This window comes from Carassius carassius, chromosome 2 (genome assembly GCF_963082965.1).
Source record: "Carassius carassius chromosome 2, fCarCar2.1, whole genome shotgun sequence".
In the NCBI taxonomy this organism is placed as follows: Eukaryota; Metazoa; Chordata; class Actinopteri; order Cypriniformes; family Cyprinidae; genus Carassius; species Carassius carassius.
In genome coordinates, this window is record NC_081756.1 from 18,806,796 (window position 1) to 18,820,774 (window position 13,979).

The 13,979-nt window shown below is 38.1% G+C and overlaps 1 protein-coding gene across 1 annotated transcript; it reads left to right on the forward strand.

Moving 5' to 3' along the window:
• Positions 1-7,874: 7,874 nt before the first annotated feature.
• Positions 7,875-13,698, forward strand: LOC132105605 (eukaryotic translation initiation factor 3 subunit J-B-like). The gene is made up of 8 exons (XM_059510851.1): positions 7,875-8,029; positions 8,109-8,200; positions 9,397-9,454; positions 12,070-12,161; positions 12,283-12,394; positions 12,487-12,687; positions 12,855-12,928; positions 13,140-13,698. The coding sequence occupies exons 1-8, from the start codon at positions 8,008-8,010 to the stop codon at positions 13,272-13,274; spliced, it is 786 nt and encodes a 261-aa protein (XP_059366834.1). The 5' UTR covers positions 7,875-8,007; the 3' UTR covers positions 13,275-13,698.
• The last annotated feature ends 281 nt before the right edge of the window (positions 13,699-13,979 follow it).

The following is a 13,979-nucleotide window of genomic DNA, read 5'->3' on the forward strand; positions in this document are numbered from 1 at the left end:
TATTTAACTGCTACTTAACAGCATTCATACATTGAAATTCTGGAAAAAATATCTGAAGGGGTTGTATTAACAAAGTAAAAACTTGATTGTGAAATTTCTTTTCCTTTCATTTGTAAACTCACTCATGATTTTGAATTGGCTACTTATGTAACTACCTGTTTTTCATAATATTGCTTGCTGCCTGATGTCAGACTGTATTTTAATTTTGTATTGTTGTGCATAAACCAATGCATATATCCTTGGAAATAAAGCAGTGGCGTGACTTATGTTTTAAAAAGTGGGTGGGACAGGAGAGTCTTTGAGAGTGATTGTGTATCTATGTATTTAATCACGTTGGTGAAATAAAGTATTACAAGAGACGTTATAAGGGGACTTGATAAAACTACAATTAAGTATAATAATAATTATTATAAAAATGTACTAATACTACTATTAATAAAATTATAATGGCTATCATTAGTTTATGACCTGATGTATTAAGTCAAGTCACCTTTATTTATATAGCGATTATAACAATATAGATTGTAACAAAGCAACTGAACAACATTAAATAGTGTGTCAATGATGCAAAAAGTCAGTTAATCATGGAATTCAATTATGTCATCATCCAGCTCAGTTCAGTTTAAATAGTATCTGTGCAAGCAAGTCAACGAAAACACTGGACAAGTGTCCCCAACTAAGCAAGCCACATTGGCGACATTGGCAAGGAACCAAAACTCCATCGGTGACAGAATGGAGAAAAAACCTTGGGAGAAACCAGGCTCAGTCGGGGGCCAGTTCTCCTCTGACCAGACTATTAGACTTGCACTATGGAAGCATATGGGTAGCATTATTCAATTTGGAATGTAATATGCAAAATGACAATGCAATATGTAAAATGACAATGCATTTGTGTATTTACATTTACATTTTCCAATACATTTGTGCAACGTTTGGTGCAAAATGAAAATTAAATTACATAATTTTCATTTGCCATTTCATACATTAGTTTTAATATGTAAAATGAATACTTATTGTTACGCTTTATAAGTTGCAAAATTAAAATGAAAATGTATTACTGAAATGATTAGATATGTCTAACATGTTCAAGCAAAAACTGTGGCAAAATGATCATTTAAATGCTATTTTTCTTAAATGCATTAACACTCACAGTCAAGACACTTAACGAATGCATTTTCATTCAGTGTCCCGCAATGAATGTAGCAAAATTCGATGTGCACATTGAAAATACATTCCGAGCCGATCACGTCTCCGCCCCCTCCCGCCATGTCAATCACTGCGTGAACAAGGCGGGGCTTGCAGAAGGTCAGAGACTCAAATCTCAAGAAGAGGATTCAAGTGAGAGAACATGGACAAGACAGTTGGCCCGTGTACGATTTGATCATTTCGGTTTATGGCTTCAATATTTCATTCGCACTTGTGGGCGGAGCTGAAACGCTGCTTTCATCTGATTGGTCGAATCGCTCCAGCTTCAGCTCGGTCTTTTCTTTCAGGCAGAATAAGAGTCAGTGCGAGTGAAGCACTGTAATGTCTGAAACTACACTCACTGTTAATTAGCATAATATTTGAATCAGATGTAGCTGGGCACATAATTCGTGCTGCTGCGACTTGCAAGAGACCCCTTTAAATTATTTCTAGGTTGTATACTGTATTGTATAAATATTTTCCCACTGATAAAAACAGTGCAAATAGTTCTGTCTCCTTGGATAACAGTGAAGTGGAAATAAATATAGTTAAATTTATGAAATAAAATAAAATAGGATTTCTTGGGAAGGTAAGTCTGGCCAGTTAAATTAAATTATTTCTAGGTTATAGTATTGTATTAATATTGTCCCACTGATAAAAACAGTGCAAATAGTTCTGTCTCCTTGGATAACAGTGAAGTGGAAATAAATATAGTTAAATTTATGAAATAAAATAAAATAGGATTCCTTGGGAAGGTAAGTCTGGCCAGTTATACAGCAACACGAGTCAGACGAGTCTGAAGATCTGAGCTGAATTTGGTGAAACATTAAAGTTCTAGTCTGTGTCAATTACTCTCATAATAAATAATAATAAAAATGTTACCTGTATTTTTCGGTATAAGTTGCATCAGTCCAAAAATACGTCATGACGAGGAAAAAAACATCGCATTTATTCAGAACCAAGAAAAAACATTACCGTCTACAGCCGCTGAAGCTGGAGTGATTCGACCAATCAGATGAAAGCAGCGTTTCAGCTCCGCCCACAAGTGCGAATGAAATATTGAAGCCATAAACCGAAATGATCAAAACGTACACGGGCCAACTGTCTTGTCCATGTTCTCTCACTTGAATCCTCTTCTTGAGATTTGAGTCTCTGACCTTCTGCAAGCCCCGCCTTGTTCACGCAGTGATTGACATGGCGGGAGGGGGCGGAGACGTGATCGGCTCGGAATGCATTTTCAATGTGCACATAAGCCTTTTTCACACTTCCGGGTTTTGTGTTTCCGGTGCTCACCAACGCCGGGTAAACTTACTTCCGGTGACAACAACAATGGCCGAGACCAAGAATAGGTGTTGCTGTAGCGTCCCTCAGTGCAGCAATTCTAAGCAAAAACAACCTTATTTGAGTTTTCACGGGTTTCCAATGAACGAAGACCAAAAAAAGAAATGGGTCATCGCTATTAGACGGGATGAAGGGTCTACGTTCGTCATTCGGAGAGGCAGCACGTATGTCTGCAGTTAGCATTTTACCGCTGACGACTACATTCCAGGAAGTTCGCGGCTAAAAGTCGGTGCCATTCCCAGTCGTTTCCCTTGGAATAATTTCTATGTACTCCCTCAAAGACTATCAGCTTTTGAGAGATCTGCCGTTCGACTTGGCGCGGATGTACGTGTTCAGGAGCAGCCGGTGGTCACAGAAGATGCATCCAATGAATCCAGTCATATTGAGGAACATGACTACGCGGCACGCCCACCTGCTGGTAAGCACTAATGTTGACTTTTGCTTGTGTATTTCGGTGATAACAGTGTAGACTGTGTGTGTGTATATATATATATATATATATATATATATATATATATATATATATATATACACACACACACACATACATATATATATATGTATGTGTGTGTGTGTGTATATATATATACGTGTGTATACATACACGCACACATGTATGTATATATATATATATATATATATATATATATATACACACACACACACACACACTATATATATATATATATATATATATATATATATATATATATATGTATATATAGTGTGTGTGTGTATATATATATATATATATATATATATATATATATATACATACATGTGTGTGTGTATATATATATACAAATATACGTAATTAGTTGCTAACTATACTATTTTACATTTTTATAGGTGCATTAGATGAGGCTCTGCAGTACATTGAAGACCTGGAGGCTAGGCTGCAGAAAATGTCATTAGAGAAACAAACAACAATGAGCAGATTTTGTGTTTCTGATCACACAATGAAATATTACACAAAGTTTCCCTCACAGGAAGTTTTCCAGGTGTTCTGGGAATCTGTTTGCCCATCTGCCAGCAATCTTGTGTACTGGACTAAGGCACAGAGGATGTCACAGGAAGCCTTCCCAAGCCCTAGCCCTGCACGGAAGATCCAGCTCATAGATGAACTGTTCATGTATTCCTGTCGGGTAGCTGCTGGACTGAAGGAACAAGTAATCGCCGACATTTTCGGGGTAAGCGTGGCCACAGTGAGCAGGGCCATTATCACCTGGGCTAACTACCTGTTCTTTGTGTTGGGTTCAGTACCTATTTGGATGTCCAGGCAACAAATATGCTTCTCCATGCCAAATAAGTACAGTTTGTTCTGTCCAAACCTGCGAGTCATCCTGGATTGCACAGAAATCCGCTGTGAGAGCCCCACATCTCTGACACTCCACTCAGAGATCTTCTCCAGCTACAAGAGCACTACAACATTTAAAGGTCTGGTTGGAGTAGCTCCGTGTGGTGCAATGACTTTCATCTCCCAGCTTTACACAGGTTCAATCTCCGACAAAGAGATCACAAAGAAGTCCGGCATTTTGGACCTGCTTGAACCTGGAGATGAGGTCATGGCAGACAAGGGGTTCACAATCGAGGATATGCTCTCCAGTGTTAGTGCTAGACTGATCATTCCACCTTTCAAACGTGCTAAGCAGTTCAGCAAACAGGACTGTGAAAAAACACAGGCCATTGCATGCCTCAGAATTCTGGTGGAAAGGGTCATTCGAAGGGTCAAGGAAAACCACATTTGGGATTCTGTTGTGCCACTCACCTTGTCAGGAAGCATCAATCAGATCTGGCATAATTGCTGTTTTATGATTAATTACCAGGGACCAATGTTTCTTGAGGAGTAAATGTATACAAGTATATATGTATAATATAATAAATATGAGATATTTACACTGAGGTTAATTTTTACAATAGTAGTGATACTTTAAATGTTTAATGGTAACATAATTAAATAAATTGTTTTTATTTTTTTACTTTGTACTGTAACATTTGATCAAATGTATATTGTCATTGTTTATACTAAGTTTCCTGAAAATAATTTGACAGACACAATGAAATAGTTGACAACAAAATGCTTTTTTTAATAAGAATTCATTAAAAACAAATGTCAACTCAGTTCTGTTGTTCATTTTTATTCACACAATATAAATACATATAGAATTAGTAAATGTGTATGCATACATATAATCACATATATTACACAAGATCAAATTAAAAAGATAAGCATGTATTCACCATTCTGTACATAAATGTGGGTATATATACCATTATAAGAATAAATCCAAAGGTCAGAAAATGAACAGAAACTGTCCTGTTCATAACACTGAAAGATACACATTCATATAAACACTATAATAGTACATGTCTAGCTTGTCTTTCATTGATGCTATGAAGGCATCATCTCGCCAGATCCTCTGTATTGTGAAATCTGATTTTGTGTCAGTCACAAAGTCACACCACTGTAGACCAGTCACTGCAAGCTGGCCTTGAACCTGCCAGTAGTACTTGTGGGTCTCTTTAAGTTTGGCTTGTCCTCTTTGTAGTTTCATAAATGGAACCTGGGCAATGTTATCAGCAGATGTGCTTTTTACCTCCACTAGGCCAAATTGGAATGTTTCAGATGGATCATACACTCGTCCATCTGGACTGGCTCCTAGATGTGGTGCTTCTGGATTGATAATAAAACCACATGGTAGGACACTAACACTGGCTGTCTCAGAATATTTTCTCAAAATATCTGGCTCAAGTTCGAGGCCACGTTTCATAGCACTTGTCTGCCTCGTACCCTTGATGATTCTTAGCGCTAATGACTGACCAGTTGAATCCCCCAGTACATGACAAACCTCCCTGAACCTGCTTGCAGTAACCCTTGATTGCCGCATTTGTCCCCAAGCAGTACATTTTGACTGTAGTCTTGTGGCCTCTTCAATCTGACAAGCGGAACAATGGGTAACCTTTATAGACTCCAGATGAAGTGATTGATGGTGTGTGGGCACATATTTAAAATTACAGCCAAGCTGATAGCCAAGCACAGGTAGTGGGGGGAAATTAACAACAGGAACATCTGCAGCTATAGGGGGACATTGGTATGAAAGTGGACTACCACGAGGCACAGGACCGAATTGTGAGGGGACCAACTCTATTTTTGACATGCCCTCTAGTATGTGTGCCAGCAAAGGCCGGGGATGGATCTGACTCAGTTTTGTACCAGAAGCCAAGACATCTGGATCTGGAAGGGGACCTAAAGAAATTAATACAAACTATTAGTCTTGAACACATTAAGTTGTAGCTGAGTACACGTGTACTCATACAGTGTTGTGTATTACCTGTGTAAGCCCTGTATAGGGTAGACTTGATTCCAGTCTTCCCAACTGACTTTGGCTTCAGGACAACAAGTTCACTCACTGCTTCTGGATGGACTCCCTTAGTATAAAACAAACAAATGCAGTGTTAAAGTATTCTGGAAACACTTCATAATAAGGTTATATAATATATTGACATTAGTTTATGCATTTAGTCACTATGAAATAATAATGAGTAATAACAGTTAACAGATTGTATTAATCTTGGGTGATGTTTATTTATACCTTTGTTACTTAATTTGCACTCTTGTGCATTATTAGTCCATAATGCTTTGATGTTAACATGTACTTACTTGTTTGTTTGAGTTGATACTATAGTGTTCTTACCAATTGCAGAAAAGGAAAAATACATGCCTGTGTTCTTGGACGATGCCATCTCTGTGGTTCACTCGTGCAGGCCAGTGGTGGTGGGACAGACTGCAAATTCAGCTGCACATAGTGGGCCGTCTGATACAAAAGTGCTGTCAGATGGTTGCACAACCCTTTACCAGCTGCACAGCTGCACATATAGGCAGAAATACAAACAACCTCTTCTGTCTCCAATGAAACCTGTTTGAGAAGACGATAGTTTAGCTAATTATTTGTAATTTTATGCTGTGAGTTACATTAAAGGGATAATTCACTTCAAAATGTAAATTAATACTGAAAAAGTTTCTGTTGCCCTCATAGTATTTGTTGCCATATTTGTCAACACCCACTAAGTGCTCCTGCCGACTTCCATAGTAGGAAAGAAAAAATACTATGGAAGTCAATGGGACCAGTAAACTGTTTAGTTACTGACATTCTTCAAAATATCTTCCTTTGTGTTCAGCAGAAGAAATAAATTCATACAGGTTTGAAACAACTTGAGGGTGAGTATTGTACCGTTATATGATGACAGAATTTTCATTTTGAAGTGAACTATCCCTTTAAGTGCTGTTAATTGAAATCTGCAAACAGCAGCAAAAGCAAGAAATACAGCTGTAGTCTGCAACCGCAGAAGCAATGAAATAGACATAACTAAAAACCAACAAAGAAAACCTTAAGACAGGTGAAACTAAAATAAAGGGAAATAAAAATAGAAATACTGCAACCGCAGTAACTTGATATCAGAACGATCTGACTAACTCATATAAGCCAACAGGCATATTATAACCTCAAGTGTGTGGGGCTCCTCATTTTTCCTCATAGATCGATAACACCTAGCTCTCACTACCACCATGCGATCAACAACATTAGAGACTGAACACATAAAAATGGTTAGCAATTCATAGCTTCGTAATGTTGCAAGTGCTAACGCCAGAGATAGTTGTCAACTTACCTTGATACTTGTGAATAAATTCCTCAACGAAGAATTTATAGCCCTTGCTCAGCCTTGTTTCTTTAACTGTTGAGTGCCGTCCAACAATTCTGTCTACATCCTCAAATCTGAGTCGAGGCAGTGTCGAGAGAGAAGTTGTGAAATACCGCTCCATTTTCAAAACACGTAGTATCAGCTCTGGCGGAAATCCGTTTACCCGGCGTGACGTAGTTTCCGGTTGCGTGTGAAAAAGGCGAATTGAATTTTGCTACATTCATTGCGGGACACTGAATGAAAATGCAATCGTAAGTGTCTTGACTGTGAGTGTTAATGCATTTAAGAAAAATAGCATTTAAATGATCATTTTGCCACAGTTTTTGCTTGAACATGTTATACATATCTTATCATTTCTGTAATACATTTTCATTTTAATTTTGCAACTTATAAAGCGTAACGATTAGTATTCATTTTACATATAAAAACTGGTGTATGAAACGGCAAATGAAAATTATGTAATTTCATTTTCATTTTGCACCAAACGTTGCACAAATGTATTGGAAAATGTAAATGTAAATACAGAAATGCATTGTCATTTTACATATTGCATTGTCATTTTGAATATTACATCCCAAATTGAATAATGCTACCCATATGCTTCCATATTGCACAACAGTAATGACTCGTCCTCTTGTGAGCCACACGGGGGCGTTGCAGCCAGAGGCGCGCGCACTCCAGTCCTCCGGTATCCCGTCAGCATGATGACAGAAGCGCGTAGATCAGAGCAGCACATGCTTTCTCTCAGCTACTACTTTAACTAACTCACACTTAGCCAAGATGGCGGATTCCGACGACTGGGGTAAGGATAACGTCGAGCTAAGTGTATGACACGGTGTCGGTCCCTTTCTTAACCACGTCAGTATTTTGTTTTTCGAAAGATGTTGAGAACTTCGAGCCGAGTGAGCCGATCAGAAGTGGCGCCGTGCGGCTGGATAGATGGGAAGGCGAGGACGAGGAGGAAGACGTGAAGGTAGCGTGCTAATAGCCATGCTGTCAAAACTTTAGCACTAAAGAGCGTTTTAGTCCTTGCGTTGCAGTTCTGTCTTATAGTATGATATGTGGCTAAAGGTAAGTTAGCAACACTAATATGGACAATCGTGGTGTATTTTAGCCGTTTAACTAGTCTAGAATAGGCCCGTTTTATTTAGAGATCCACCAGATGTATCTTGCGTGTTCATGATGAGCTAGTACTGTTACACTGACAGTTTCTGTGTATACGTCAGCAAACGTGTGATCTGCCAGCTTGACGGATCTGTTATCTGACGATTTCTCTTTTAGCAATAATAATTTGCCAGCCGTTTACGGATTAATCAAACTAATATAGGAGTTTTGGCAGCACATCGGGTCACATCATGTGAGTGGCCATGGTTGAAATCTATTGGTTGACATGAAACCAGTTCCGACAGCGACCAAGTTACCGGACACGTGGAGCTTCATTGGCAGCTTTTTCTTTTCTTTTTTACTGGTTCATTGTAATAACTCAACTTAAAAAAAATGTTGCTTGTCTTATTTGTTACAATTGTCTTAGCTACTTTAGATTGTAAGCGCAGAGAACGTGGATGAAGATCTCGAATTTCTCTCGCGAACTGAGAGAATGTGTGAGCACGGGCGCGCGCGTTATTATTGTCATTTACTGGAAGTAGTTTTGTCTGAAAAGCAACTCGAGTTCAAATGAACTTTTCTGGAATGAAAGCATTCTGCATGGTCCCCACAGCCATAGAAAACCTAAAATGTCAGGAAACTTCAAAATTATTATTATTTTTTTAAATCTTTAATAAAAGGAAATATCTGTACTGCACTTCCTTCTTACTCGGTTCAAATATAAAAGTTAGTTGTCGTCCCTTTTTTTAAAAATTGCTTCCTGACCAGTTACTGCCAGTTCATTATTCACTGTTTATTAAGAAAGGATTTTACACTTTTTTATGAAATTGTAAAAACTTTTGTTTTATAATCTTTGGGCCTGTTTAATTATAATGGCCAAACTAATCAACAACACTTGATCTGTTATTAATTTAATGATGATGAAATTAATAAGGAATAATTAAGTATTGAATCATTCAAATTTTCTGCTTATTATATGGCTGAAAGTAAATGGGTCATCATTTACTTGAGTTACATTTATTTTGTTAGTTTACATATGGGTACCATACATTTTTCTTTCTGCAGGATAACTGGGATGATGAGGAGGAGGAAGAAGAGAAGAATGTTGAACAGAAAAAAGAAGGTATTAATCTGTTGATTGGTCAAATTTTACAATGTAAACATGCTGTACGCAGAGCCATTGCATATTTGTAAAACTCACCATTAAATGGTTAGTTCACCCAAAAATCCAAATTATGTAATTAATAACTCACCCTCATGTCGTTCCAAACCCGTAAGACCTCTGTTCATCTTCGGAACACAGTTTAAGATATTTTAGATTTAGTCCGAGAGCTCTTAGTCCCTCCATTGAAGCTGTGTGTACGGTATACTGTCCATGTCCAGAAAGGTAAGAAAAACATCATCAAAGTAGTCCATGTGACATCAGAGGGTCAGTTAGAATTTTTTGAAGCATCGAAAATACATTTTTTCGCCAAAAATAGCAAAAACTACGACTTTATTCAGCACTGTCTTCCGTGTCTGTTGTGAGATTTCAAAACACAGTAGTTTAGTGAGATCCGGTTCGCAAACCAGTCATTCGATGTAACCGGATCTTCTTGAACCAGTTCACCAAATCGAACTGAATCGTTTAAAACGGTTCGCGTCTCCAATAAGCATTCTTCCACAAATGACTTAAGCTGTTAACTTGTTTAATGTGGCTGACACTCCCTCTGATTTCAAACAAACCAATATCCCAGAGTAATTCATGTACTCAAACAGTACACTGACTGAACTGCTGTAAAGAGAGAACTGAAGATGAACACTGAGCAGAGCCAGATAACGAACAAAAGATTGACTCGTTCTCGAGTCAAGAACAGTTTCTGTCAGACGCGTCCGATTCGAGAACCGAGGAGCTGATGATACTGCGCATGTGTGATTCAGCGTGAAGGAGACTGACACACAGGGCGTCTGAACCGAACGGGATTTTTTTTTTTTTTTTTTTTGGTGATTGATTCTGAGCTAGTGTTATGAGCGCGGGTAAACCGAAGCCTGGAATCAAGGGCAATCATCACAAATGATGTCATTACGTCGAGCGCAAAAGAACTGGTGAACTATTTTCTTCAACCGGTTTATTGAATCGAACTGTCTGAAAGAACTACTGGTGATCCGAAAACCGATGCAACTGGTTCTTTACTCGAGAAGGAGTCATTATCTGGCTCGGCTCGGTGTTCATCTTCAGTTCTCTCTTCACAGCAGTTCAGTCAGTGTACTGTTTGAGTAAATTAATTACTCCGGGATATTGGTTTGTTTGAACTCAGAGGGAGTGTCAGCCACGTTAAAAAAGTTAACAGCTTAAGTCATTTGTGGATTAATGCTTATTGGAGACGCAAACCGTTTAAAACAAACATCGAATGATTAGTTCGCGAATCGGATATCACAAACTGCTGTGTTTTGAACTCTCTCTCACAACAGACACGGAAGAGAAGACAATGCTGAATAAAGTCGTAGTTTTTGCTATTTTTGGACCAAAATGTATTTTCGATGCTTCAAAGAAATTCTAACTGACCCTCTCGGACCCACTAATGTCACATGGACTACTTTGATGATGTTTTTCTTACCTGTGGACATGGAAAGTATACCGTACACACAGCTTCAATGGAGGGACTGAGAGCTCTCAGACTAAGGCTCAATCCCAATTCTACCCCTTAGCCCTTCCCCTTTCCCCTACCCCTCCGTTTCGCGCGTTCACGTGGAGGGGTAGGGGTGTCTCGATTCTCTTTTGGTTGTAGGGGAAGGGGTAAGGGGAAGGGCCAGACAGCCCTTCAAACGAAGATTTTTCGGGACCACACTTAAAATGAAGGGGTATGAATTATCTCGGCAACATGGCTGCTACAGCGAACAAAAAGACACATTAATGTAAGCTTTTTTGGCATAAATAAAGATATTAATGAAAAGTAATCATTTGTTTTATGTTACATTCAATTGTGAGTTCATATTAATGGTCATGTTACTCAAAGAAATGTTTGCAAAAAATCGCTAGTATTTGCTAACGTCATATCATTACAAACTGCATATCTGATCAGGGCGATAACTGCCGTAGCCCAGTAATTAGAAATCGCTAAACCATTTTCTCAAATATTGCCTATCCGAGAGAGAGAGAGAGAGAGATGGAAGTTGCGTGTATTCGCGTCTGTGCGTTTATCTTTTTGGAGTAAAAACAGCGATTGTATCCTCTCGCTGCTGGAAAATATAATGTAGCGATTCCGTATTTAAACTGTATTTAATATAAGCTGTGGGGCAGCGTTGACAAGTTTATTTTCTCCTGGATGTGTGAGCTGCGCGATTTCCGATGTGTGTGTGTGTGTGTGTGTGTCAGTAAGCAGCAGCTCATTCATACTGAACGATAATTAAAGGCTCTAATGCACACCAGTATATGTGTGTATTGTAAGAGCTAGATGACGAATGATGGCGTGTGACGTCATGGTAGTGGTGTCCCAATCCTTAGGGGAATATTCTTAGGGGTATAAAATAGAATTGGGATTGGGCCTAAATCTAAGATATCTTAAACTGTGTCCCGAAGATGAACAGAGGTCTTACGGGTTTGGAACGACATGAGGGTGAGTTTTTAATCACATAATTTAGATTTTTGGGGGAACTAACCCTTTAAGTGGATCTTTTGTGTGTGTGTGTTGTTTTATTACTGTTTATCTTTAACCCAAGTGGAACATACTCTCATGGTTTGATTTACATTTCCTATAGAGTTGAAACCCCCCGAGAAGAAAAAATTAAGTGATAAAATAAAAGAGAAAGAAATTTTGCAAAAGAACAAACAAGATGAGTTGAAAAAGAAGGTAAGAAAATATGATTACTTCTATAATTAATCATTAATGCAGTAGCCCCTTTCTTTCCCGATACTCATTTCTTTTGTGTATTCGAAATCATTTAACCTTAGTTTTTGAAACCTGTGAACAGATGCAAGAAACGGTGAGTGAAACACTATCACCAGAAGAGCAGCATGCAGAGAAGCTTCGACTGAAGAAACTGCAGGAGGAGGCAGACATGGAGTTGGCCCGTGAGGCATTTGGTAAGAAACCAGTTGTGTGCACTGCACTATATGTGAAGCCTTCCAAGTCCATATTTTAACAGTTAATCAAGAAACAATCATTCTGATTTCAGGTGTTGATCCTGCTGCTGCAAATGCCTCTACTACTGTTATCACAACAAACAATGCCTCTGGAATTGAAGCCATGTGCCCTTCATCCAAAGATGACTTTGTTGCATTTGAAAAATTACTGAAAGATAAGATAACACAGTTTGAAAAATCAGTGCATTATTCTAGCTTTTTGGAGTCACTGTTTCGAGAGCTTTGCATTTCATGTAAGTGCGGAAATATTTTTTATTAGTAGTTTCTGTATGTTTTAAAAATGGTTGTTTGTGACAGAAATACTGATGTTTCCACAGCCTTTCAGAATATATGGTGGACCTCTCAAACATAAAACCTTGCACATGTCTGATGACTAATGTTTTTTCCCCATTCTTTGTAGTGGAAGTAGATGACCTGAAAAAAATAAATAATTCTTTGTCTGTTCTGCTTAGTGAAAAACAAAGACAAGAAAAGGTGAGTTGAATGATTTTACTACTTTGTACTCAGTTTTAGACAAACTTTCTCTAAACCTCTTTTGAGTGTAAAGTAACTTGATTCTTGCCTAGTTGAGGATCTTATTTACAGCCACTAAGACTACTTGTTATTTTATAATTCTTTGTTGTTCATTATAATCAAAATATCAACAGCAAGATACTGAATATTAATTTGTTGCTTTTATTCACAGGAAAAGAAGGCAAATAAGAAAAAGAAGAAAGGTGTAGTCCCTGGTGGTGGATTGAAAGCAAACATGAAAGATGACTTTGCTGCTTATGCTGGTTTTGACGATGGCTATGGCAATGAGTTTGATGACTTCATGTGACAAAGGGTCATCACCCCCCCATCATTCCCCCTGTGCCCAGACACCCTTGTAGACATGCAACATTACCCTTTCATGCTTCTCAGTGCTATCTTGGACACTGAACAATGTGTCTACACTTTACCTGGTTCCAGTGTTGACAGACTCATCATAAAGCTGCTATCAACCCATTGCACCCCAGTGGCAAATGGGGGAAAAGTAAATTTATTATGATGGCCTTGAAATCTCATTTTCATTTTCAAAAACAGACTGTATGATGTGGGACTTTTTTTGATGGAGCTGTTTCCTCTGATTGGCTTAAATAAGCATTTCAATGCCTTACTGAGAACTTTGTATACAATATCTCTTTTTCATTGAAAGTGTCTTGTTTTTAAAGCTGTGCAATTTCAGTTACACAGAAGTAAATGTGTTTCTCTATGCAAATTAATTTCTTCCAAAAATGTCCTTATTGAAAGCATTGTTATACTTTTCTTGCATATTTATGCACAACTGGAAATCGTATCAGTTTTCCTAATGTGAACCATTTAACATTTGAGATCAAAATTGGACATTTGTCATTTGAGCCAACACTAAAAGGATGAAAGTAAAACAAAAACGAAACCAAGCGTCATCTTGAATCAGTAGACATTGACTTCATGTGAAATCAGAATGGACTACCTGTTGCACAGTTCTTTCTCTGCAGAAGTATATTTTAAATGAAAACTTTCG

What these genes read in the sequence shown, in the direction of transcription:
- LOC132105605 (XM_059510851.1), top strand. Translation starts at nt 8,008, where the DNA reads ATGGCGGATTCCGACGACTGGG. An exon ending in AAGATGAGTTGAAAAAGAAG is followed by an intron (nt 12,162 to 12,282) that starts GTAAGAAAATAT and finishes ACCTGTGAACAG; the next exon opens with ATGCAAGAAACGGTGAGTGA. An exon ending in GTTGGCCCGTGAGGCATTTG is followed by an intron (nt 12,395 to 12,486) that starts GTAAGAAACCAG and finishes TTCTGATTTCAG; the next exon opens with GTGTTGATCCTGCTGCTGCA.